The sequence below is a fragment of the Kwoniella botswanensis genome, chromosome 1 (genome assembly GCF_036426115.1).
Source record: "Kwoniella botswanensis chromosome 1, complete sequence".
In the NCBI taxonomy this organism is placed as follows: domain Eukaryota; kingdom Fungi; phylum Basidiomycota; class Tremellomycetes; order Tremellales; family Cryptococcaceae; genus Kwoniella; species Kwoniella botswanensis.
This window is the reverse complement of record NC_088599.1, coordinates 10,958,249-10,980,903: the sequence shown is the minus strand read 5'-3', so window position 1 is coordinate 10,980,903 and position 22,655 is coordinate 10,958,249. Positions and strand designations below refer to the sequence as shown.

Here is a 22,655-nt window from a genome sequence, read left to right as displayed (position 1 = left end):
AAACTAATACTTCAATTGACATGTGAATTGAGGAATTCGTACACTGTAATTCACACATTGCGTGGTGCGTTAAGATTCGACTCCCTCATCTCGGATGCCGTGTATGTCCGGATCCCATCATGACCTGCGGATGGTTGACTTTGGTAAGTGGCGGGCGGAACCCTATAAGTCGAAGTGGAGTAATGGCCAGGTCGCGAGTGATAGCTGTTACCTCTCGAAGCGCAAGGCTGTGAGTGACTGCTGTTACCCTGAGGAGAATAATAGTACGAGCTACTGTCTCGAGAGGGGTAAGTGTAACTGCGATGGGTATATGTGCCATCATCAGAGCGACGGGGCTCTCGTTCAACGGCGTCGATTGGATACTGTCGCTCGGTTGGCCTCCGATGAGACGATGAATAATCGTAGGAAGAAGTGGACGGCGTTGAATGGCGATGGGAGGGATGACTGGAGGGAATATAATAATAGTACGTTTTGGTCATGCTGAACAACAAAATGAATGGATGCTACAGTATATGACACCGTTTATCAGACGCAACTGTATTGGAATTGGAAAGTTTACGAGACAAGGAAATGATTAAGAAGAGAAACATGTAAAGGATGGAATGGTGATACATAAATAAGAAATACGCTGATTAGCAAGGACAGCGGCCCTGAATCAGTATAGCGGTGTATCCTTTCATGATACGAATCCGCATTTCCCCACTCTTGTTGATGACACGTCCCGGAACGCACTTGGTGCTTCTGTAGTGGAGCACGACATCATATCGCACAAAGGTACGCCAGCTCATCTCTTGTCATAAGGGTTCTGATATGATTATGTCGACACTCTCTGAGGGCTCGCTCAGGCAAAATTAGAAGATTGCCTACCGCATTTTGGCGATGGCAAATGATATGTAGTGGCTGCATACAGTAAGTTATGATGCGCATCACAATGGATCTACTCTAAAGATCTTGGTGATCACCAGCCCCTCATAAACATCGGCATGACCATCAGGTCAACACATGCATTCATAACCCTTTGCCAATAGGTATCAGCCGGGGCTGTGCACACTACCGTCCGCACTCGCAACATGAATTCAGTTTTTCTCTGTCCATGCACACTCAGTCACTTGAAAGTGCCCATTCGGACCGTTATAGAAATGCGTATATTGACCAGTAGAGCTCCTATAAGAGCCTGTAAGTTGAGAATTAGGAAAGACGGATCTAATTTATAAACAACCACTACAAAGTTAGCTGCATACCGAGCTGTACATATAAGATTGTGGCAACTCACGCTATGACTGTACCTGGAGGAAGATACGTCTCCACCGTGACAGAGCTATCTCCAGTGCTGCCGCTATTTGATGCGTTAACGGAGTTGGAGTACTCTGAATCTTGGCTGGGAGCTCTTTGAGACATTGCGATGGTTTGATGCAGTTGTATTGAGATCTTGAGAATATGAATGAGATGTAGAATTGTTATTCGAATCGAATCAGGAGAGGGTTTGAAGCATACATCAAACATTGACATTGGGTAAGAGCTCGGGACGTACTTGTTATATATGGTGAGTATTTGCCTGTATCGATCACTAAACACTCTCCATGAAGAGAAATATCATTTAATGTACGTTTTTGCCAATCCTTTCACTCAGTTTAATTCGCAAGTCGAAAGGATCTCATCGCAGGAATGAAGGGGCAAGATCAACCAGATCGATCCTATGTATGGTCATTGCACGTCTTCCATTAGAGAATGAAAGGATATGAAGCCAAGTACGGTAAGTACGGTGGTCTTCCTAGATCCTTTATGCATCGTTATATCTCATGACTATGTCAAGCCTTGCCATCCGCATATCACCTTACACATACTTACCATCTTTCAGTTATGATCGAGGGTTCGTTCCGGCTTCGGAAGTCTCAGTGGTCCCATACGGTCCAGAATAATAATGAGTGAAACCTCCCTCTGATCTAGCAGAATTGAGATATTCGTATCCTTCTGGAGTATCCCTAACCGCAATATTGAGATAGTCAGCTATGTCACAGGTACAGTACTTTACCTTACCATACTTAAAAACGAGTACAGCACGATCTATTTATTATAGACAAACCGAGAATTTGAAATTACCTGTAAGCATCTGGGGAATAGCAAGTTGTGATTCCTTGACTACCTGTATTGTTCGAAGGCTCGTCGTTCGCAGGACACGAATCCTGAGCGATGGATTGATCTTGTATATCGGTAGAGTGTGAGTCTCCCATGATGCGTGTGATGGCTCAATAGTATATCTGTGTTTGTATCCGTTGTGAAGGATCGATAAGAAAAATATGAGAAAGTGAGGAAATACAGATCACATTACAGTACGGTACTGTACGAGTATAACCTGATCGAGATACATATACCCCAGCGGCGGCTGAAAAATCCAAAACAATATTTTGTCCAATCAAGAGGATGAAGACGACAGTCATCGACATTCCAGACACCGGGTCGTGATAAAGAAGAGGAACGAGAAGCCCAGTCAACCAGTCAGCCGAAGGCTACTTAGCAAGTCTTCGACCTCGTTTCAGCATGCAGTGCAGTACTTCGACAATTTGAGCTGTCTGAGTCGATGACCTAGACTTTTCGTTCCTTTATCGGTTCTTATCGTTCTTAGCTGTCAGACTTGTCAGTACCCCATTCAATAGCACATCTCTGAAGTCAATAGATCATAAATTCCTTCGCATAAAGTAAGCATTGGCAAGCATCACACTGCACCTCACAGAATGAACACCACCCGAGAGAAGTCACAATTACCTGGCATTTCCTGCATGATGCACTTCCCTTCTTTTCAACTATACCAAACATAAGGTCTTCCCTGCAGTCCATCATGACTCAAAGGTCATTATAAAGAAGGCACAGCAACTCTTCCAAAGACCTTTTGACCCTCCCAAGACACAAGTTCGCAATCCCTATCATCTGTCTCACCGTGCAATCCAGTGGAAATTTGAGTTTCAACACATGCTAGATCTATAGTCGAGTCGAGTATCAAAACAGGGTGATCTAAAGACGGAAAACCAACAAGTGATCAACAATCTCTCTTCGCTCATGTGGTTTATATAGATATGGATACAAGAAATCACTCACGCCAGACACCTGGGGCATAAGACAACCCCATATTAGGAGGTAAGATGAATGATTTAAGAGATTTAGGATCAGGTTTATCATCTGCAGTAGTTTCATATCACAAATCAAGACGTTAGCGATCGATACACGTCTTGATTATAGTAAGAGTATGTGACATTACTCACCTGGTCCGTTATCCGCTACGATCACCAAGAATTCTCCTCCTTCATCTAAAGCTTCTTCGGATTGACCTGACCACTATATCCAAATCATCCCATATCATTACATCAGTGACCATCCCTTAGATATCAATTTCCAAGTACACCGTGTTGAGAAGTCCGATCTACTCACCTCAGCTTTACCCATAGGTAAGAAAGCCTGACTAGTATACTTGTGTCTCTCCATGTACCTAACGTCAAATACCCTTCCACGTTCCAAACCAACTTTCCGCGTAGCTCTAAATACTGAAATTCCGGTGATCGCGCCGGAATCAGCAGGGTAAGTGGAAATGATCGGTGCTAGACAATTATGTTTAATCGTCTTTCCATCAGGAGAGGATTCCGAATCTTTATGAGTCGACGAGGGGCTGGTAGAAATGATTGAACCATATTTGCTGAAATTGTCAGGTGTGATCAATACCGGTTCCAAGATCGCTGAGTTCGATGCATGCGTAGATGAAGAACCGTGATGAAGGATGGAAGATAAGAAACCACTTCCTGCTGGATGTCCATTGGTCTTGGGATGATCAGGTCCGTTGCTCTGTGTATGGGTGTGGACCGGTGCTGGATGAGGTATATGGGCGGTCTCGATTGTTCCTGGTGGGAGGGAAGTAGGTGGGAATGGTGGGATTTGCAAGTACGTGTCAAGTGAAGGTGAGACTTTCTCGACGTATGCTAAACTTGAAGGATCGGGTGTTCCTCGTTCGATCACTGCGTATTCGAGGTCCTGGTGAGATTGTGAAAAATTATTAATTAATACAATATAAGCAAGAATGATCACAAAGCAGACTTACCCCTCCGATGGTGAAGAGAGAGTGATCTACAGACAGCAAGTGGTCAGTCGAAATTTTTCTGTGATCCGAGGATCATGTTGTATCGATTGGAGTACTCACGCCATATACCAGCATCGAAAGATACACCCTGAGCAGCAGTCGCCAAAAACGCTCTTACAGTCTTCAAGTCAGGTTTATCATCGGCTCCATTCAGAGCTACTACTACTATAAATGCTCCGGGAGGTGGTGAGTTGGCGGGTCGACCGAGAGGAATGAACGCTTGAGTAGTATATGGGTGTCTGGCAAGCAACCATTAGCAGCTTGTCTCTGTCAGGTATAGGAGTGGATGATCATCATAAATTATGAACATGGATAATAACATACCTCTCCAACAGTTCGACCTTCATCTTCGCTCCATCCCTCACTTCCAACCTACTTTGAGCCTTCACACAGCCTACAAAGCTTCCACCGGGTTTACCCACTCCTTCAGGATATGTCTCCTCGATCTTCCCCAATCTATGGAACTTCGCTGCTGTACCTTGGTTGGCGACAGTAACGTTGATCCCCTTGGGCGCTGACGATGGGAAAGAGTATCCTTGGATCACTTGACCGTAAGGTTTGAAGGCTTCGTACGTCAGAGGAAGGACTGGTAGGTTCAGTTCGGTGGATGTTGAAGGTGTTAGAGAGGCAGAGGGCGAGAGGGGGTATCCGTAAACTCTGAGTCGTTTTGATCCTCCATCTGCAAGCACATATATACGAATCAGCATGAATTGAATGGAAAAAACAAGATCGAGCAAGTGATGGGAATGGATGCGATTGCAGATATATCGTTGTCCCACCGCATGAAGGTACGAACCCAATACAGTACAAAAGTGCCAGCGAACGATCACCTCACTCACCTGGGTAAACAGTATATCTCACATGACTCCAGACCCTCCCTTCCCCAATGCTCTTCTCGACATCGAAGAAATGCTGTCTATGCGGTCCTAGTGGTTTCTTGCTGACTATCTGTGTCCATTCAGCTTGACTGAGGTCCGATCCTTTCTCAGAGAGAGTCGCTTCGATCGTACATGCCTATGAGATAACATCACATGTTCATCAATCATTAGCTGATCATCCACAAGGACCCCGAAGGATGACAGAGATAGAGGTAGAGGTCCTTTGGAATGGATTTGCTCCACTTTCCATGTCCACCCTCAACTCAACCTCGCTGTTCTTCGCCATCTCACACTACTTTTATTGATCAAGATTGATGAGTACAACTTACCACGGGATAATTACCAGGATGGAACGCCGTATCAACCTCAACCCAACTGATCACCCCCTCTACGCCCATCTTGATTATCACCCATTCCTTTCTTTCTTGTCCTGCGAGTTGACCTCCAGAGGAATATTTGCCTCTTTGATGTTGTGATCGTCTAGTCTCCCATCCATCCGACATGTCCACCCCTCTTCCAGGTAAGAGGAGGTTCTGAGGTGGAGAAAAGTTGGCATCGGAGCATGAAACGATACTTCCTCCTATCAGTGGTGAGACAAGGTCGATAGGTTCGGTTGAACGGTAGTCTGGTGGTAAGGTAGTGGGGAGGGTGGGAGGTGTAGGTGTACCAAATGCTCTGAATCTTGCCTATGAATATGAAAATAACAAGTAATTAACCACCACCCATATCTGGACTGAAATACTAAAACCTAAATGATGAAATGCGGTCGAGAGGTGGATCAAATTGGTAAAAGAATGACTTGACTTACCATTCCTCCATCAGGTATCATCCTTACCATTAACCATCCCCATTTTCCTTCCTTTCCGTCAGTTCCTAGTTCGAAGATATGTCTACTATTTGGACCAAGGTCAACTACAGGTAAGATCTCGATCCAACCTTTGGTGTTTGGCGAAATTTTCTTTGCCGTAGTTGTGGATAATTCGGTTTGGGACAATGCGAAGATCTGAGATTGGGGAGCCTCGTTACCGCTAAAATGGGAAGTGTCGATATCGACGTATGATACAGATGTCGAGGGTGTTGCGAGTTGAATTATCACCCTGTGATAACATTGACAAAATCTTATTCAATACATATCTGATACATACAGAGAAAGGAATGGGTAGGACGGGTTGACTCACCAATCAAAAGAAGGATTATGTCTTCTGGATTCCCATCCATCGTATAATGCTCCATTTGGACCGAACTGGCCTTTCATAGAGATTGATGGCTGTGAAGTGTCATCAGGAGTCAGAACGGTGCTCGTTGATTGCAAAAGTAACATGACATGGGCACTGAAGATGTATTTCACAGATATATATTATTCTGCAATCTGCACGACCCCTTCGTGATCAATACCTCATACCTTTCCACTACCGTATTCATGTAGTACTGGAAGGATGGATATAGAGATCCCAATAAATTTCTTAGAGGTAGGAAGAACACTCACATTGGGTTTCAACAGATTATGTCTCGAAGCGAAGAAATCATCTGAGCAAGCTACTACTTTCCCACCCAAAGAAGCCGACGATACCTCTAAGAATTTAAGAACAGACCCAATAACAATATCAGTCGAGATTAAGACAGATATGAGACATGTGGTTACTTACCGACATAACTTGATCTGATCTTCGAGTCGAATGTCTCTAGATGAATTTGTTTAGGTGTGTATGACATTTTGTGGAGTGGATCAAGATACTAATCGGATATGGTTCAAGGTAGTCTTTGTATGGTGTTTTGAGATAATCAGCAAGCGATACTGCTATGCAGCTGTTAAGTATTAAGTGGACGTTGCTTCTATACAAGCTCAACTCAGATGAATCGCAATCTCACATGATATATGCTCATTCCATTTATTCCCAATGAGATCTGACTCTACTGCATTCCATTTATTCCCAATGAGATCTGACTCTACTGGTTTGCGCCCCTATCTCCCCTGTTGCTTTTAGGGTATCTTATCGTTTGCTAGTGCAGCTACCGCTCAAAACCGATCAAACCGGATCAAGCGGTCCGAGCGAATCACATACCACACATAGCATATAGCATAAACTATAGGAAATATAACATGTATACATCTAAGAGAGGAGGTCCATAGGTCAAAAAGAAAGAAAAGAAAAGTCCATATCATGTAGGAATGATGACTGTTTTATGAAAGGAGAAGATGATCAGATATCTCATATATCGTATATGTCATGTCCCTTATCGCGTATCGTTACCCTTTCGTGTATCCGAGATAAGGGCATGCTTAAGCCAAAGTACCGACTCCGACTAAACCTGCTACGAAGAGGAGAATAGCTGATGGGGCAGATACGAGGTAACCCGCCGAAGAGCTACCAGAAGAAGAAGCGGCCTTTAATTAAAGTGACGATTGGCAATCAGTAAAATGTATTGTACAGATAGTCATGTATGGGCAGAATGAGGTAGGATCTCACTCACCGCTGAAGTGGCTGATTCAGATTGAGAAGCAGTGGTGGAAGCACCAGAAGTGGGTGAGGCGGTGGTAGCGGCTGTGGTGGTGAGAGAAGCGGTTGACGTGGGTGAGACGGTACTATACGTTGGCGATGGAGTGTCAGACTATCGTTATGCAGATATACCAATTTGCACAGGTGTGTAGAGCAAGATGCTGCGTATGATGTAGCAGTCATACGGAAGTGGAACAGGATGAGGTTGATATAACTGATCACTCACGATTCGCCCTCCTTCACTTCAAATTGATTGGACTGAGCCAAAATACCGTTATTGTTATCATTGCTCAAGAAAGAGATTTGATATCCTTGACCAGGAGAGATAGTCTTGGAAGGAGTATAGATGAACGATCCTTCAGAGGTCTGGACGTCTTTCTGGATGACTTCTTTGGCGGAAGAACCAGGTTGGGAGATGTAGATTGAGAAATTCCCGGGGTCGGTTGAGACAGACTATTTGGGTCGAACGGTGGAACAAGGGTGATGGGAAGGTGGGATTCATGTGGGAGAATGGTATATGTCATATGGAGGGAAGAAGGAACGTGCATCGGTATGTCGGTGTTCGTAAAGAGACGTTGTCAAGATGTAAAGTAAACAAACGATGAAGAACACTCAGCACTCATGGCCGATATGTGTTTGATCATAAGGATACCACTCACAGTCCACTCGATCAACTGAGATCCAGTGCTTTCCCATCCAGTCTGATTCGAGGGATTGGTAATCTGAATGGCCTGAGCAGCAGCAGCGAAGAGTGCGAAGGGGATGATAGCTTTGGTAAACATCTTGAGGTATTAAAGGTTTGCTTATGTTTTGGACGTATAAAGATAAAGGTGTAGAAATGGCTCGCGGATGTATGCTGGTTGAGATAGAAGATGAAGGAAAGAAAAGAGGAGATATAGTAAAAAGGAAGTAGGAGGTGGTTTATATATTCAATTTGAGTTTGAATCGAAAGGATGAGAAATGTCAAAAACAAGATGCAGATTGAAAAGTCGTTTCAAAGGTACATACACTACGAGTACTACACTACATTAGTAAGACGAGTTATCCGATCCGTGCATGCTCAATCCGATACCATGCAACTCATCTGGGCTGTACAGTGCGTCTATGGTGCATGCGTTCATACATATCGGCGGTACTGTACATAAGGTGTATCCGATGGGCATTGAGGATAAAGCAATACAAGGGTAAACAAGGGATCTCGTCTTTACACAGCTTTGCTCACGAGATATGGGTACGGGGGAATTCAGGCGATGCGACTTGCAACATACAGGCCACCGAGAAGTGTGTTTGATCTCCTCGTTGTACTGTTAGCATATATGAGCACAATGCTATGTACCAACATGAAGACATATCACCGACCGTCGATGTACAGTCTTCTCATGATGGTTAGAGGTTGACAGTTGACAGTCCCAGAAGACAAACGCGCTTTCTCCCATCTATGATGATGTCTCCCGTACTCCACGTGGTCTTGATTGCCTAGATGGGTAATTCCTGGTTGTTTGTATATGCTAGGTGCACGGCCTGACGGGGTACGGCCCAAGGCTGAGCATTTAGCAACAGCAAATGCATACAAAGATCTTTTTCATCCATCATCACTCCTCAGTTCATTCATATTTCATCTAATCTTCGCGATTCACTTGTCAATATACTATAAACATACTCATATCCACCGACACCGACACCCAGCGCACATATCTATCAAGAATACACATACGCATAGAATCAAAGCAGAAACAGGATGAAGCTTCTATCGCTTCTTTTACCTTTTCTTCCCCTCGGTGAGTTCACGCGTCTTGTAGTGTCAATCGAATATTCTCCCACTCTATCTGTAAAACTCAGTGCAAGAAGCATATTGGTATTATCGTTCTGTACAGAATGTGATGGTTTGCCCGTGAAGATATCCCATCATGTATCCTCATGTTGAATATATATCAATATATCATGTCGTCTATATCTCATTCTCATTCTCGTTCTCGTCTACATCTACACTCGCATTCCCATCAGACATCTTACTAATCTCCCTTGTGTTCCCATACAGCTTTCTCCCTCTCCACAATCTACTGGCCCGTAACCAACCCCTCAGAGACCAACCCATGGGTGATCGGTAATAAAAACCTGGTAGCTTGGAAGACAGGTGGCGGAACAGGTATAGAATCGTTTGATATTCAACTGCACAATTCCAACCGTACCATCATGGTAGGATTCTTGCCCATCGCTTTGAGAGTACCCATGGAGAAATTACCAGGAAAGAAGTACTATGGTGGTGAGATCGAAGTGGATCTGGTTGATGGTCTACCAACGGGAGATGGCTTTTTCTTGATTTTCATGAATACTTACCATGGAGAAGTTTATGCTAAAGTGAGTATACATTCATTCAAAATACAATATTCGTTCGTAGCTACTACGGCTAACCTATCAATCCATCTTAATAGTCACCTAAATTCTCTATCTACGCTACTAAACCTGATAACTACACTGATCCAGGTGAGTCCGAATTCTGGTTTTACTTCTTCATGAAAATCAGATTAAGGACTTTTTTCCACCTGTCATCGTTGTTCTTATTTAATTATTCATGATCTTATGCTAATTTATACCTTACTCTCATAGACCTACCAACCGCCACCGTGACAGCAACATTGACCACCGTCCCCAACCCAACTCAACAATGGGCAATGACTTTGAACGGTATCGATCCAGATGCCACCGCGTCCGGTACCGCTATAGCAGGTAACGCAGGAAGTGGTACATAAGATGCTTTTGTATCATATCTCAGTGCATAGTAAAAAATCGGGATGAACGGAGGATAGGATTCTCTGGATAGAATGGATTTATTTGATTTCATTGTAGCAGACCTGAACGGATGTCACGGAATCCAAAAGAAAGAGGAAAGGGAAAAGGGAAAGGACAAGGAGACTGTCAAACCTTGGATAGAAAGAGGCTGAGGTATTATATGTATCAGAAAGGACATTCTTTAATTTATACTTGTCTGTGTTCCCACTTCGTATTTGATTTTTAAGATATACCATCTCATGAATTTTACGCCTGTCACAGAAGAACAGCGAGAGATTCAGATGTTAAAAACGACAAACGATGGTTTCTAATGCTGCGTTTACTGATTTCATGGATAAATCAGAATTCGACTTTGCAGGTAGAGTAAGTTAATGTACGATCGTTGACAAAAGGCAGACAGAACCCGGGAATGTCTTTTAGGATCATGCACATACGCAATTGCAAAGACAACTTGCAAGGGAAAAGTAGCATCTGTTTGAGCTGTTATTGTCTTCTCTTCGATTTGGAGTTAGAAGAATCTGATATCATGAAGATCGAGTCATTGAAAAACATGTCATGCCATGAGATGCATATTGCAGAAACCATTTTGCGAAAATGCCAAAGGTGAACGGTCAAAATGACCATTAGATACAAAACAAAGAATGAACTTGATAAATTACTTCGGATCGAATATGAGATGACTAAGATAGATAGATAGATAGATCGTAAGATATATGAATAGATAAATTATATATGTGTATTCCCGAAATCATAAAGATAATTATAATTGCGTAGAGAACAGCTCTCCTCTTCACCTTCTTCTTCCACTCTAGATCTTCTCGCTCGAGGTATTGGCGGAATGTTTAATCTCCTCACCTTCAATAGGTTGTAATTTACCTGCTTGTCTAGCTGGGTCTGCGAATACTCTAGTAGGTTCGTTGAGGTGTCTGAAGAATGTAGGGAAGATGACCGCGCAGATGAAACATGCTACAGCCAAAGCGACATAAGGCCAAATCAAATAAGGATCTTGGATAGCGTTTGAACATGCCAAACCGATCGCCGAAGAGATAGCCGAGGAGAACAAACAGATGGCATAGACCAAACCCTTCATTCTTGCTGGAGCTCTGGTGTAGGCTAACTCGTACCCTGTCACCATGACGAAGATCTCTCCTATAGCCGGAAGAGCCTGTAGGGGAGTTAAAGCCCAGATGGAAATTGATGAAACATCTTCACAGACGTCGGCGGTCGAAGCGTAATATCCACAAGGAGAAGTTTTGTATACCTTCCATTGAAGGACGGCACCGTAAATCATGTTGATACAACCCAACATGAATCCGATTGATAATCGAGTCATGGGTTTTAAGGGGTAACCGATCTTTTCGAAGAATGGATATAAACCGTAAGTGATGATAGGAGTGAAGAAGATGATGGTAAGAGGGTTCAAGTTGTCGATAACGTCATTGGGGGCATTGTCGAGAGTGACAGCGGATGATAAGGCATTTTCTTGAGCTCCGATACCTCCGTCGGCCATGATGAATATAGGAGTGAGGAGGAATACCACACAAGCAGCTAGGGATTGTCTCATCTCATCGACAAACAAGTCGTCCCATGTAATCTTGGAATGATCGATAGAACCTTGTTGAGCGAGAATTTGAGATGGTTTAGCCCTGTTCCAGAACTTGTCGGCATCGAAGATGGTTTTCCATCCACCATTTTTCAAACATGTACCGAGTACTCTAAATGCTTCGAGAGTGACGGATCCCTGAGGTGGAGCGTGGTATAATTTCTTGTAAAGGAAGGCAAGTACCAAGGGCATAATCATGTAGACGATACCTGGTAAAAGGTAGGCCAACCAATATCCAACGAATCTTGCAGAGTAGGAACTAGCAATAGCGAAGAAACCACCGACGTTGATACAGAAATAGAAGATTAACAGGTATCTCTGAACGGTAGTTTGAGGATCGACAATGACTCGTTCACCAGATGGGAGGGTCTTGAGCGTAGGTCTCTTGACTGGGATTTGGTCACACATGAGAGTGGCCAAACATGGTTTGATGAATCCAGAAGCGAATGAAAGGATGTATAATGATAAGAGGAATGGACCAATGGCGTGACCACCACCGATGACTGAGGGGATAGCAGAGATGACCAAAAGGACGTGAGCGATGATACCCACACCAGTACCGACGGCGATGGTTTTGAATCGACCCCATTTAGTATCGGCGACGATACCACCAACGATAGGTAGGACATAAGCCAAGAAGATGAATGCGTTGTAGACGGCTGAAGCGGTGACCGTTCCTTTGCCCAATGCACCGGCTGTTTGGTTCTCACCCGCTTCTCCTGGCGCGACAGCTCCTGCACCATTACCGCCCTTAGGTAAGGGTCGGTTGACAAAGTTCTTGACTACTCCCGAACATCCAAGATATGATGCCTAAACCGACACAAAGCATGAGCGACAAGCTGAGAATGCACGATGAAGAGACAGATGACTCACTCGTTCGGCCAATTCGATAGTACATAAAGCGACACTAACCCACTTCATCTTGGCTGGAACTCTGAAGAAAAACCAATAACGTCAACACCGATTTTATATTGTAAGATATCACAGGATCATATTACTCACTTTCGAAGGGTATTGAATTCCTCATCGGTAGGTTCCTCATCATCATTGACATATTCGAGAGCACCGGCAGGGTGAACTCCGGCCTCAGGTTCCAAGGAGACCTTGTCCTTGTGGAGATCTTCAGCATTGACCACGCTGGCTGGTAAACCCGTAGGTGGTACTGGAGCGGACTCCATATCCGTTATACTGGCGTGTGTAGCTATACAGTGGAACGACATCAGTCAGCAAGTCAATCTAAAATCTACACGAACGAGGGTATCAGGTAAAGCTCACCCATTGTTGTTACCCTTCTATGACTGTAGGCGACTATACACAAGTGGCGAAGGATTCTAACTAAAGATAATTATTTTAGTGTTTTGTGAAATGTGGGTGAGTATGATTAATCACCATTCGAAGTCGGCTTTCTTAAATAACAATCCGTTATCTTTCTTGCAATCGCTTACATCTCATCTCACTTCCATTCATGACTCGAAGTCCCATCAAACGCAATTCGATTCGTTATCATCACGACATTCAGTAACTTCACCCGAAGATCCAGTTCAGATCAGATGATATACCGACAACGCCCGCATGGTCTACTTCTGATCTGTCAATTGAACGTCTCTGATAGGTCATGCCACCCAATCCGAGTCGAATCGAGTCCGGCTGATCTACTGTACGCGAACGACAATATGATGCAAAAGCCGAAAGCGAAGGCTCTCTCTCTTCGTTAACTGCCTTACGGATCGGATGGATATGTACCATGCGATGTCAAAGTTTATTTTCATAGTTTCGGGTGGAGTCGTGTGGTCTACAAGCAACGAAATTAGTGTGAGTCCAACGGTGTGTAGCACATGAATGGATGATCACGAAAAGCCAAAGTTAGAACCAATGTGGAACATGTAGGGTAAAATATCATTTGAACAGGTTACTTTAGGGTTATACCAAATGAAACCGCATGGTACAAATTTTTGGTTCGGCCACTCACTCTGTACAGTAAGCACTGTAGTCGTAACTAAATGATCGACCCGCTTTCTGCGGTAAAACATGAGCACGCGCTCGTTCATGTCCAATTATAGAATTTCCAAGGGAAAAATTATGGATAAATTTTTTTTAAGCCGGAAGCCGCGGAACAAGAATTTTGCAGCAGTTGCCTTGGCATGATATGCCATTGATCTGGTTGGTCAAGGTTCACCACATCGCAAGTGGGAGGATGATCCTTCGACACATCGTTCGCCACTCCGTTCGACACATATGAGCTCTGCTCGAGCAGTGCAGCGCCATTCCAAGGTTCTATAGTGAGATATCTAGATACCTGAATAGCATCTTATTGTGTCTGTCCAGGTTATGCGCCAAGATAAGCGCCAAATCAAAGTTGTTAAAAATAGCTACTGCTGTACTCATCTTTCGATAAATCATGTGGAGCGAAGCAAAGATAACAAAGCACCTGTGTGCCGCTGATGTATACAGGATGGTGTTCATATCGGCTTTACATTGGATATCTTGCGGATGGGTACGTCGATCAAGACAAATGATGATAGCGTTATCAAGTACAAATACTAACAAAAGTAAGCTAAGCTAAGCCACCTTGCGTCATGAAATGCCGTTTTTCTCATTCCTAATAATTGCACCTGAGGCGTTTTCTTGTTGGAGCACGCTGTCTGTTTGATCGAAGAGGGATGCATGCGGTCTCGGTGTACTTGTATCACAAGATTCCATATGTGGGCTTGAGATAAGGTGATTTGACGTGATTCGAATCCGCCTTGATAGCGTGATAAGGTGAATATACACATGATCACTCCGATCCGTCAATGCTTCGAGTGGAGGAATGTCAATTGACCTATCAGCATTCTTTCTTGTCTTGGGCATTTGCAAATGAGAAGCACCCTTATGAAAGAGCGGAAATACAACACGGAGCCTGAAGTCAAGCATCACATAGTTCGTGCGACTGTCAGTAGATTCTGCTGTCGGTCAGAGCTGAGGTATGCCCCAGAAGTTCTGTCATCAATCAAGTCAGTCATCGCTGTGCAACGTGTAACTCGACGTACTGCAGTTTCAGAGAACCGGTGCCAAAATCATTGCGCGAGCCAGCCATAGAATTCAATCCCAAATGAGTGCATAAACATTAAAATTTATAAACAACCTATATGTATATAATATGGCTTGGTGTAATTTTGGCAAATGAATTCAATCTAGACTGCACTAATCAAGTGCTAAGACTACAAACGTCCCTTGTGGTCTACCTTACATGATGGCAGCCCAGACCTTTCCAGCGAAGTTCTTTGGTGGTTTCTCCTCGTAAGACTCGGCTTCTACAACATCCAATCCAGACACGAAGTCCATCTCGGTGGTTCTGACGAAATGAGTCTTCTTGATAAGTTTGAATCCAATCCAGAGGACGGGGAAGAGCCAAAGAGGAAGGTAGTTGGTGACGAAAGTGGCAGTATCCCAATTACCTTTCAGGAAGACTGACCAAGCGGAGAAGAAGAGAATGATGGTGATCATTACCATGGCGTATTTGGCAGCGAACGCATTCTTGTTCAAGTAACTAGTGTAGGGCAAAGTAGATTTGGAAATGCCTTGATCTTTAAGACCTTTCTCGAATCGGATGTAGACGAGACAGATACCCCACCAAGTCATAAGTCCAGCAGCAGCAGTCAAGTTTGCGAAATAACCGAATACTTGACCGGCGGTAGATTGTAGAGACATGTAGGCGAGGGCACCGAAGAGGGCACAGAAGATGATGGCCACGTAAGGAAGACCGTTCTTGGTGGTTCGGGCAAAGATCTTGGGAGCTTGTCGGGTGATGGCAAGACCGTAAATGGCTCTGGATGAGGTGAAGAGATCGGAAGAAGCAGCAGACCAAGCTGAAGTTAAAAGACAGGCGTTGATGATACTGGGGAGAGCAGGGATACCAGCTCGTTTGATGGCAATGACGAAAGGAGAGGCAAGAGCGGTACCAGAGTTAAGAGCGAGACCTTCATCGTTGGAAGGAACGAGGAGACCAATGATGAAAGTACCACCGAGGTAGAAGACCAAGATTCGAATGTAAACCTTCTTGATGGCTCGGGGAAGGTTTCGTCGAGGGTTCTTAGCTTCACCAGCGGCGATGGCGACAATTTCGGTACCGATATAAGAGAAGGCGGCTTGAGTAAGCACAGCCCAGAAACCAAGGAATCGACCGAGAGAACCGCTGATACCCTCGTATTGAACGAAAGGTCCGGGATCTCGCCAATATTGGAAACCGATGGATTTGTGGTCGGGACCACCACCAGCGGTGATGATGATACCGAGGATGATCAGACCAGTGATGGTAAGTACCTTGATGGAAGCGAACCAGAATTCACACTCTCCGTAGACACCAGCACCGAAAAGGTTGATGACGACGACAACGATGAGACAGATGGAGATCCAGAGAGCGTTATTGATGGTTTTGTTCCAGAGATTGATCAAGACAGCAGCAGCAGACAATTCGGCAGGGAGAATGATAACCCAGTTGTACCAATAGTTCCAACCCATGGTGCTAGATAAGGGAGATGCGAAATTAGCCTGCGGCTCCTGCCTGAAGCGAAGATGGTTAGTGAGGTAAACTCACAAGGAAAATGCAGGATCCACGAATCGCTCAGCGAGTTTGATGTGACCACCGGGGATCGGAAGGAAAGAGATCATTTCACCAAGTGAGATCTGCAGAATCGGAAATTAGCTGATAGGTCTTGGCGAGGATACGGCTGGAGATCAGAGACCAAAACTCACCATGACTGAATAACAGATACTACCCATCAAGGCGTAACCCAAGAACAAACCAAGGGGACCACCATGAGCCAGAGCAGAACCGGTACCCAAGAACAGACCTGTACCAATGACACCACCGATGGAGATCATTGCCAAGTGTCGGGACTTGAGAGATCGCTTCAAACCATCGTGAGGGACGATCTCTTCCGTATATTGCGGCTGGTGTATCTGATCAGCGCCACCGACCTGCTGACTGTAGACGTCGGCATGTTTCTTGTCGTCGTATTCGTGGTCGAGAGACATGATGAATATGTGTAGGGAGGGAGGCGAAAAGGGATTGAGTTGGAAGGGGAATAATGAGAAAAGAGAGTGGTGGGACGTATATATATATATATACACGAAAGAGATACTGGGGGGGATGGCAATGTTGGAGCGAGACAACGAGATAAGCCGTAAACGAGTTCAAAAGAGGAAAGAAGATAAGAACTCTTCTAGCCCCACAGGGAAAGGGCGATTGGCAAGGGAATCAAAAAATGGAGCAGAGACCGATCTGACTCTGATTCAGAGGGAGAGAGGAGAAGGGCACAAATGAAGGGAGTGATACGACGATCGTTCGCTTAAGCAGAACTGAAAATCGAAATGAGATTCAGGCACCCCGCTTACCTCCCTGAGAATGAACCGATGGCGAGCTATACTTGGACACCTCTCTTTTCTTGGCTTGCAATTGGGTACATCTCCTTATCACGATAAGTCTCGTGTGATAGTGCTTGAAAGCGTTCACAGCTAGCAGCAGGGGGGCTTTCTCATGCTATCAACGGTCGGCAGTAGCCGAATGGTAGACTTATCTCACTAGCACCACCCTCTCTAGTGTACGGTGTCAATTCATCCTTTAGCGAATAGAACGCTGTCTCATCAGAATCAGTTAAGGTCTCATCATGCTGAACACTTTTGGCAGACACATATTCTACCGGCCAGCGATAACCGGGTACCTTCGTTATGGCTGCAACGATTCTCGTGAAGTGTCTCACGACATGCAACATCAAGCAGTACGAAAGCGGCAAACCCGTTAAGTGATAACTCAATCACTCACCTCTAAGCGAGCGATGAGACGGGGATCTTAATTGAAAAGAGTTCTCTCATTGGCCAGTCGACCTGATGCCGGCAATATCGGAAATGCGTTTCATGTGAACTCTGCTATCCCGCTGCTCAATACGAAGATAACGACATGGTGTGTTCCACATGCTTTTTTTCTGTCCCATCGATTACCGTTTCGCGACATGCGGCAATAGAACGATCCTAAAATAGATTCAGTCTGGATAGCTCGGTGCCTTACAACCATTCTGCTTCTTTGGGCAATAACGGAGTTTCCAAAAATCCTTTTTCGATCAATGACGGGAGTGGATCTAATCACCTGCGAAGTAACCGGGTTATGCGTTCAGGAAGTCGAAGACCATCCAGTGCCCCATGTTCAATCTCCACGGGGAGGAAGGCTCTCTAAACGAGATATGCAAGGTATCTCACAATTGTCGATCACGCACCGCATCCCTTGAGGTCAAGCTGCGTGATCCCAGAGTCTGATTGGCTTAGACGACCCTGTCCCAGAAATTTGGTATGCATTCACATCGCAGAGCACAGCGAGGAACATGGGATCGCACCCCACTAAGCGACATTTGACGACTACTTCCATGCCCTGGTACCTCTCTCCACCACAAATGTTCGGATACATATCTTGCTGACTTCGCTAAAATCCCATCATTCGTTCAGTACATGGTATCTCGGCAATATCAGTCGGTTGAGATGCCAAGCAAGAACGATCGCGATTCGTACTTGGTCTCTTCCATAATATAGACTACAGCACTACCGAAGATAATAATAGATAACGAGCTGGCGCAACATTTTCGAGGTGACCACCTAGCCCAAGCTCCCCTCAATCTCTCTGGCAGACATACCTTGAGCAGCAGCTTCGACAAATTCTGTGTGATATTTGACCAGAGTAAAGTCAGGAGGGACAGCAGCACGATAGCGGCAATTGCAAGAATCCTTGCACCTTCGTTGATATTCAAGGAAGAACGAGGCCCGTCATCACCCTGATGTATCTTATGTCAGATTATCGTCTCTGACATGGAGATCGTGCAGAGGACAGCTCCTTCTTTCGATCATAATCGCATCCTGCGTCAACGATGTCAGGGCAAAGTGCTTGCCTTGCACCAAAACTGTCAGGATCAGTGGCCCACCCGCCCAATGAGTGAGATTTTTCCACCTGTCATGAGATACCATCCTCTTCACATCAGCCGGAATATCTCATATAACGTTCTCACATCTGTCAGGAAAAACTACTCAAGCCCGGCAAAACCCGACGGACCAGCTCCAGTCGCTACATGTAACGACTGTTGAGCCTGCTGGATAGGTGCCACAAGGGCATCCTCCAAGCTTCGGATTATTTCTAGTGGCCACTGCTTCCACGATGGTAATGAAGTCTACTGAACGATACTCTCCGCATGACTCCAGAAACGGGCCGATTGCTTAAAGTCTCGTGATCACGCTGCTATGGAGATTAGTAGTTTATTGAGGATGAGGGTGAATGCCTTTATTGTGACAACATGAACCTTCAATAACAGGTGCCTGTATATGTTGGGACTGGACTGACAGTTCATCAAACTGGTTTCCGCTGCTTCACCAGTGCAGCGTGCCAAGCTTCGAACGATGCCTAAAATTAGACTTTCATGTACGTCAGAAAATGATGAAAAAGGCGTCAAGATGCATGTGACCAGATATGATGATTCCAACGAATTCAAGCGGTCCGCTGCGGACCGTCTTCATGCCGGATCATCAAGGTGGAGGTCGTCCTCTCTTGGACAGAGAGGATCATAGTGCACCAATATATATAACGATCGAAGAGAGGTGCTCTGAGGAAAAAAGAATCAGTCAACTGCGCGCTCTGGGACAGCTCAAGCAGAACGAGATCGACTTTACAATGCTAGCACTCACACTCTTAGCTCTGGTTGGACCTCTTGCAGCCTCAGCCGCATACACCCCCCAGGGCAGATCAGCAGGATTGGCCCCTCGAGCAGGTCAGACTTGTATGATTCAATCGAGCGGATCGAACTCTACAGACGACTCACCTGCGTTCCGAGATGCTGCAAAGCAGTGTGCGAATGGGGGTACTCTTCTCTTTCAGGGAGGTGTGGACTAGTGAGTTGGTTAGCCTTCTTGATCAACGTCAACCTCAATTTATCAATGGATCAATTGTACTTGACTATAGCTACTTCAACACACCAGTTAATGCGACGTTGAATAACGTGGACATACAATTGAAAGGTAACATTCACTTACCGCAGAATATCACCTATGTTCAAGGTATCGGTAAGTGATCAGCTTCAGTATCAACTACCGGTCATTTACAAAGGTTAACCTTTCGATGTAGTCAATGGTTCGACTGGCGGCAACGTATGGTGGATCAACCTCACCGGTGATAATCTGAACTTCACTGGTACAACCAATCTATCTACTGGTTGGGTATATGGTAAGTCCCTCTGACCTTCACTTGGAGCCATCATCATGCTAACAATGATGCAGGGTATGGCCAACAATGGTGGGATGCCAACCCTAAGAACGGATCTGGAATTGCCTCTCGACCTCATCTATGGAGATTCAACGTTACGAATAGTCATATCAGCAATATCAAAATCAGAAAGCCTATAGCGTGGTATGTCAAGGTGTCCTTAAGCTGTTGAGATAAGGCTGACTCTGATTATAGGGTCACGACTTTGAACGGCCACGACATTGACGTGACCAACGTTTTCGTCGATGCAGCAACTACCCCAGGTGGTGGTTTCCCTTTCAATACGTGAGCTTCCTACTATCAGCCTTGCTTAGGGATATACTGATTCGTATGTATGATAGTGATGGATTTGATGTTGCGTAAGTATCAATATGTTTCCTCAAAGTCACTGCAAACGGATGATTGACCATAAGTCACCTACTTAGAGCCAAGAATGTCAAGATCAACGATTTTACCATTTGTAAGTCCTCTTGAACTGATACCTTGAATCAGCTGACATTGCATATAGTCAACGGCGACGATGCTGTGACCATCAATAACGGTGGAGAGAACGTGACTGTGACCAACGGTTTCATCGGTGGTCCTGGGTGTCATGGTACAAGTATCGGTTCTTTGGGTCAAGCTCAAGGTGTATACAACACAGTGAAAAACAGTGAGTATCTTAAGTCGACAGTTTAAGAATTCACAAGCTGAGCTTGTTGTGACAGTTTGGTTCGAGAATATCAAAGTGCATGGTTGTGTGTATGGTTCGAGGATCAAGACATACCTCGGTGGTCAGGGTATTGTAAGTATCTCAATCTTTCGACAGTAAGCAGTAGCTGACTCTCCGCTTGATTAGGTTCAAAATGTCACTTTTGCCAATTACGATGTTTCGAACACTACTTTCCCGATCTACTTGACCCAGAACTACTTTAAGTGAGTGTGACCATGATAGATGCAAGAGATTACGGCTGACACGGTATATATCAATCATAGCCAAGGTAGCTCACAAACCCAGAATGGTGCGGGTGTCCAAGAAGGTGGGAACTTCGGCGGTCGAGTAGATAATTCCTCTGTAATCATTGAAGGTGTTACCTACAAGAATTGGAAAGGTGATATCAACACGTGAGTTTTCCTTTGTGGGATTGAGTAATATGTTGACAAACGGTATTGGCAGGTATCAGCCAGGTGATGGATCCTGTGTGACTGATCCCGTAAGTGACCTTAATCCATGTTATCACTCACGATATACTAACACAAATCCTTGGCTTCAGTGTTGGTACGATGTTCCCGGAGCAGACGGTACTCAAGCTATCGTCATTGGTTGTTCCAACTCTACCGCTTGTTCAAACTTTGAATTCCAAAATATCCAAGTGATCCCTCAAGTGAGTTTGAAATCCGCACAGTACACCTCTCTTCTGGTGTGATGACTAATATCAACCCGGACTTGTCTTCCTAGTCGTACGCAGAGACTAAGATTAACTGTACGAATCTCGAACAAGCCAGTAACCCGAACCTCGGTATTGTCTGCACAAACGGTACCCTCATCTCCGCTTGAGCGAACGGTGTCGCAGAATCCAGTTGCAGTAGATCCTAGAACGAAAGAGGACCTTAGTCAAGAAAAAACACATATGTATCAATTTTAAAATGAGAATTGAGTCTAAGAAACAATAAGAATGTATCTATCTATTGTGTTAACGCACAGTTCGTGTTTGAGCTGCTCCGCCTCTCCGGAAGTCAGAGTAACAGAACCACGTGAAGCGCATGACAAGGTGATACAAGCATTGTCCAAGCATTGTGACTGTCACTTTCACAGCTCCATGGGAATTTACGACCATAGCATCTCCGGTCTTCTCACCAAACATGCATGTCCAAGCCGCTGATGCTGTGTAGTCTGAGCATCAAGTGCTCAGGGTTGGTGAAGGACCACGTTCCTAGGCCGCAAGACAATTTCCGATCTGTACCCTGACCCATTCTCATTCCTCTGCTTGGTTTTCCCACTGACCCTCTTTACTTTGTCCAGGACATTCCTATATTTGCGTTTCCCGTTTCTTTGTTCTTCGAAACGACTGCTGGGCTGGGCAGATGTCAGAGCATGTCTTCGAACCCCAAACGTCATTTCTATTGTTTAAACGTTCAATCAACTCCCGAAAGGTTCATCCGAGACATCGCAACAATTCCACCCCCTTGGGCCAAGCCAAAAAAAAATAGACTGAGGTGCCTACTAAGCAGTGACCACCTTCTACCATGCGTGAGCGATGAGATATACAAGTACCAGTAGTTACGTTGTCAATCTGTCACTTGGATTGCTCTTTGACCCTAGCATCGAAAAACAGGGGGCGGTGTGTTTGATGTAATTTTATTGTATTGCATTGTTAGAAAGGGTCAGAGATCTGTGCGGACCCAGACCAAGCATACGATCGCGCATGAGAGAGGTCTGGAAAAGTCGACCAGGATACAAGGACACACGCTAAACGACTCTTTTAGCATGTGAGGTAATGGATGACAA

The 22,655-nt window shown here is 44.9% G+C and overlaps 8 protein-coding genes across 8 annotated transcripts; 2 read left to right on the top strand and 6 right to left on the bottom strand.

The window, feature by feature from the left end:
• Positions 1-1,076: 1,076 nt before the first annotated feature.
• L199_004132 (uncharacterized protein) lies at positions 1,077-1,398 on the bottom strand (the record flags this gene model as incomplete). Its single annotated transcript, XM_064889860.1, has 2 exons — positions 1,077-1,203; positions 1,274-1,398. 2 exons carry the CDS (start codon positions 1,396-1,398, stop codon positions 1,077-1,079), a joined length of 252 nt encoding a protein of 83 aa, XP_064745932.1.
• A 460-nt stretch (positions 1,399-1,858) lies between these two features.
• On the bottom strand, positions 1,859-2,231 carry L199_004131 (uncharacterized protein; the record flags this gene model as incomplete). The annotated part of the gene is made up of 2 exons (XM_064889859.1): positions 1,859-1,982; positions 2,101-2,231. 2 exons carry the CDS (start codon positions 2,229-2,231, stop codon positions 1,859-1,861), a joined length of 255 nt encoding a protein of 84 aa, XP_064745931.1.
• Positions 2,232-2,851: 620 nt separating this feature from the next.
• On the bottom strand, positions 2,852-6,714 carry L199_004130 (allantoicase; the record flags this gene model as incomplete). The annotated part of the gene is made up of 13 exons (XM_064889858.1): positions 2,852-3,009; positions 3,094-3,174; positions 3,258-3,330; positions 3,424-4,017; positions 4,085-4,110; positions 4,184-4,362; positions 4,448-4,802; positions 4,963-5,137; positions 5,331-5,687; positions 5,810-6,098; positions 6,180-6,268; positions 6,488-6,573; positions 6,648-6,714. The coding sequence occupies 13 exons, from the start codon at positions 6,712-6,714 to the stop codon at positions 2,852-2,854; spliced, it is 2,529 nt and encodes an 842-aa protein (XP_064745930.1).
• Positions 6,715-7,282: 568 nt separating this feature from the next.
• Positions 7,283-8,281, bottom strand: L199_004129 (uncharacterized protein; the record flags this gene model as incomplete). Its single annotated transcript, XM_064889857.1, has 4 exons — positions 7,283-7,387; positions 7,474-7,585; positions 7,726-7,952; positions 8,159-8,281. 4 exons carry the CDS (start codon positions 8,279-8,281, stop codon positions 7,283-7,285), a joined length of 567 nt encoding a protein of 188 aa, XP_064745929.1.
• A 956-nt stretch (positions 8,282-9,237) lies between these two features.
• On the top strand, positions 9,238-10,249 carry L199_004128 (uncharacterized protein; the record flags this gene model as incomplete). Its single annotated transcript, XM_064889856.1, has 4 exons — positions 9,238-9,277; positions 9,538-9,857; positions 9,932-9,983; positions 10,107-10,249. 4 exons carry the CDS (start codon positions 9,238-9,240, stop codon positions 10,247-10,249), a joined length of 555 nt encoding a protein of 184 aa, XP_064745928.1.
• An 848-nt stretch (positions 10,250-11,097) lies between these two features.
• Positions 11,098-13,070, bottom strand: L199_004127 (uncharacterized protein; the record flags this gene model as incomplete). Its single annotated transcript, XM_064889855.1, has 3 exons — positions 11,098-12,702; positions 12,766-12,826; positions 12,895-13,070. The coding sequence occupies 3 exons, from the start codon at positions 13,068-13,070 to the stop codon at positions 11,098-11,100; spliced, it is 1,842 nt and encodes a 613-aa protein (XP_064745927.1).
• Positions 13,071-15,117: 2,047 nt separating this feature from the next.
• On the bottom strand, positions 15,118-16,908 carry L199_004126 (uncharacterized protein; the record flags this gene model as incomplete). Its single annotated transcript, XM_064889854.1, has 3 exons — positions 15,118-16,396; positions 16,469-16,557; positions 16,627-16,908. The coding sequence occupies 3 exons, from the start codon at positions 16,906-16,908 to the stop codon at positions 15,118-15,120; spliced, it is 1,650 nt and encodes a 549-aa protein (XP_064745926.1).
• A 2,671-nt stretch (positions 16,909-19,579) lies between these two features.
• L199_004125 (uncharacterized protein) lies at positions 19,580-21,704 on the top strand (the record flags this gene model as incomplete). Its single annotated transcript, XM_064889853.1, has 14 exons — positions 19,580-19,797; positions 19,868-19,968; positions 20,030-20,128; positions 20,182-20,311; positions 20,363-20,452; positions 20,509-20,526; positions 20,593-20,627; positions 20,676-20,819; positions 20,875-20,951; positions 21,006-21,082; positions 21,143-21,271; positions 21,324-21,360; positions 21,421-21,531; positions 21,606-21,704. 14 exons carry the CDS (start codon positions 19,580-19,582, stop codon positions 21,702-21,704), a joined length of 1,365 nt encoding a protein of 454 aa, XP_064745925.1.
• Between the last annotated feature and the right edge of the window lie 951 nt (positions 21,705-22,655).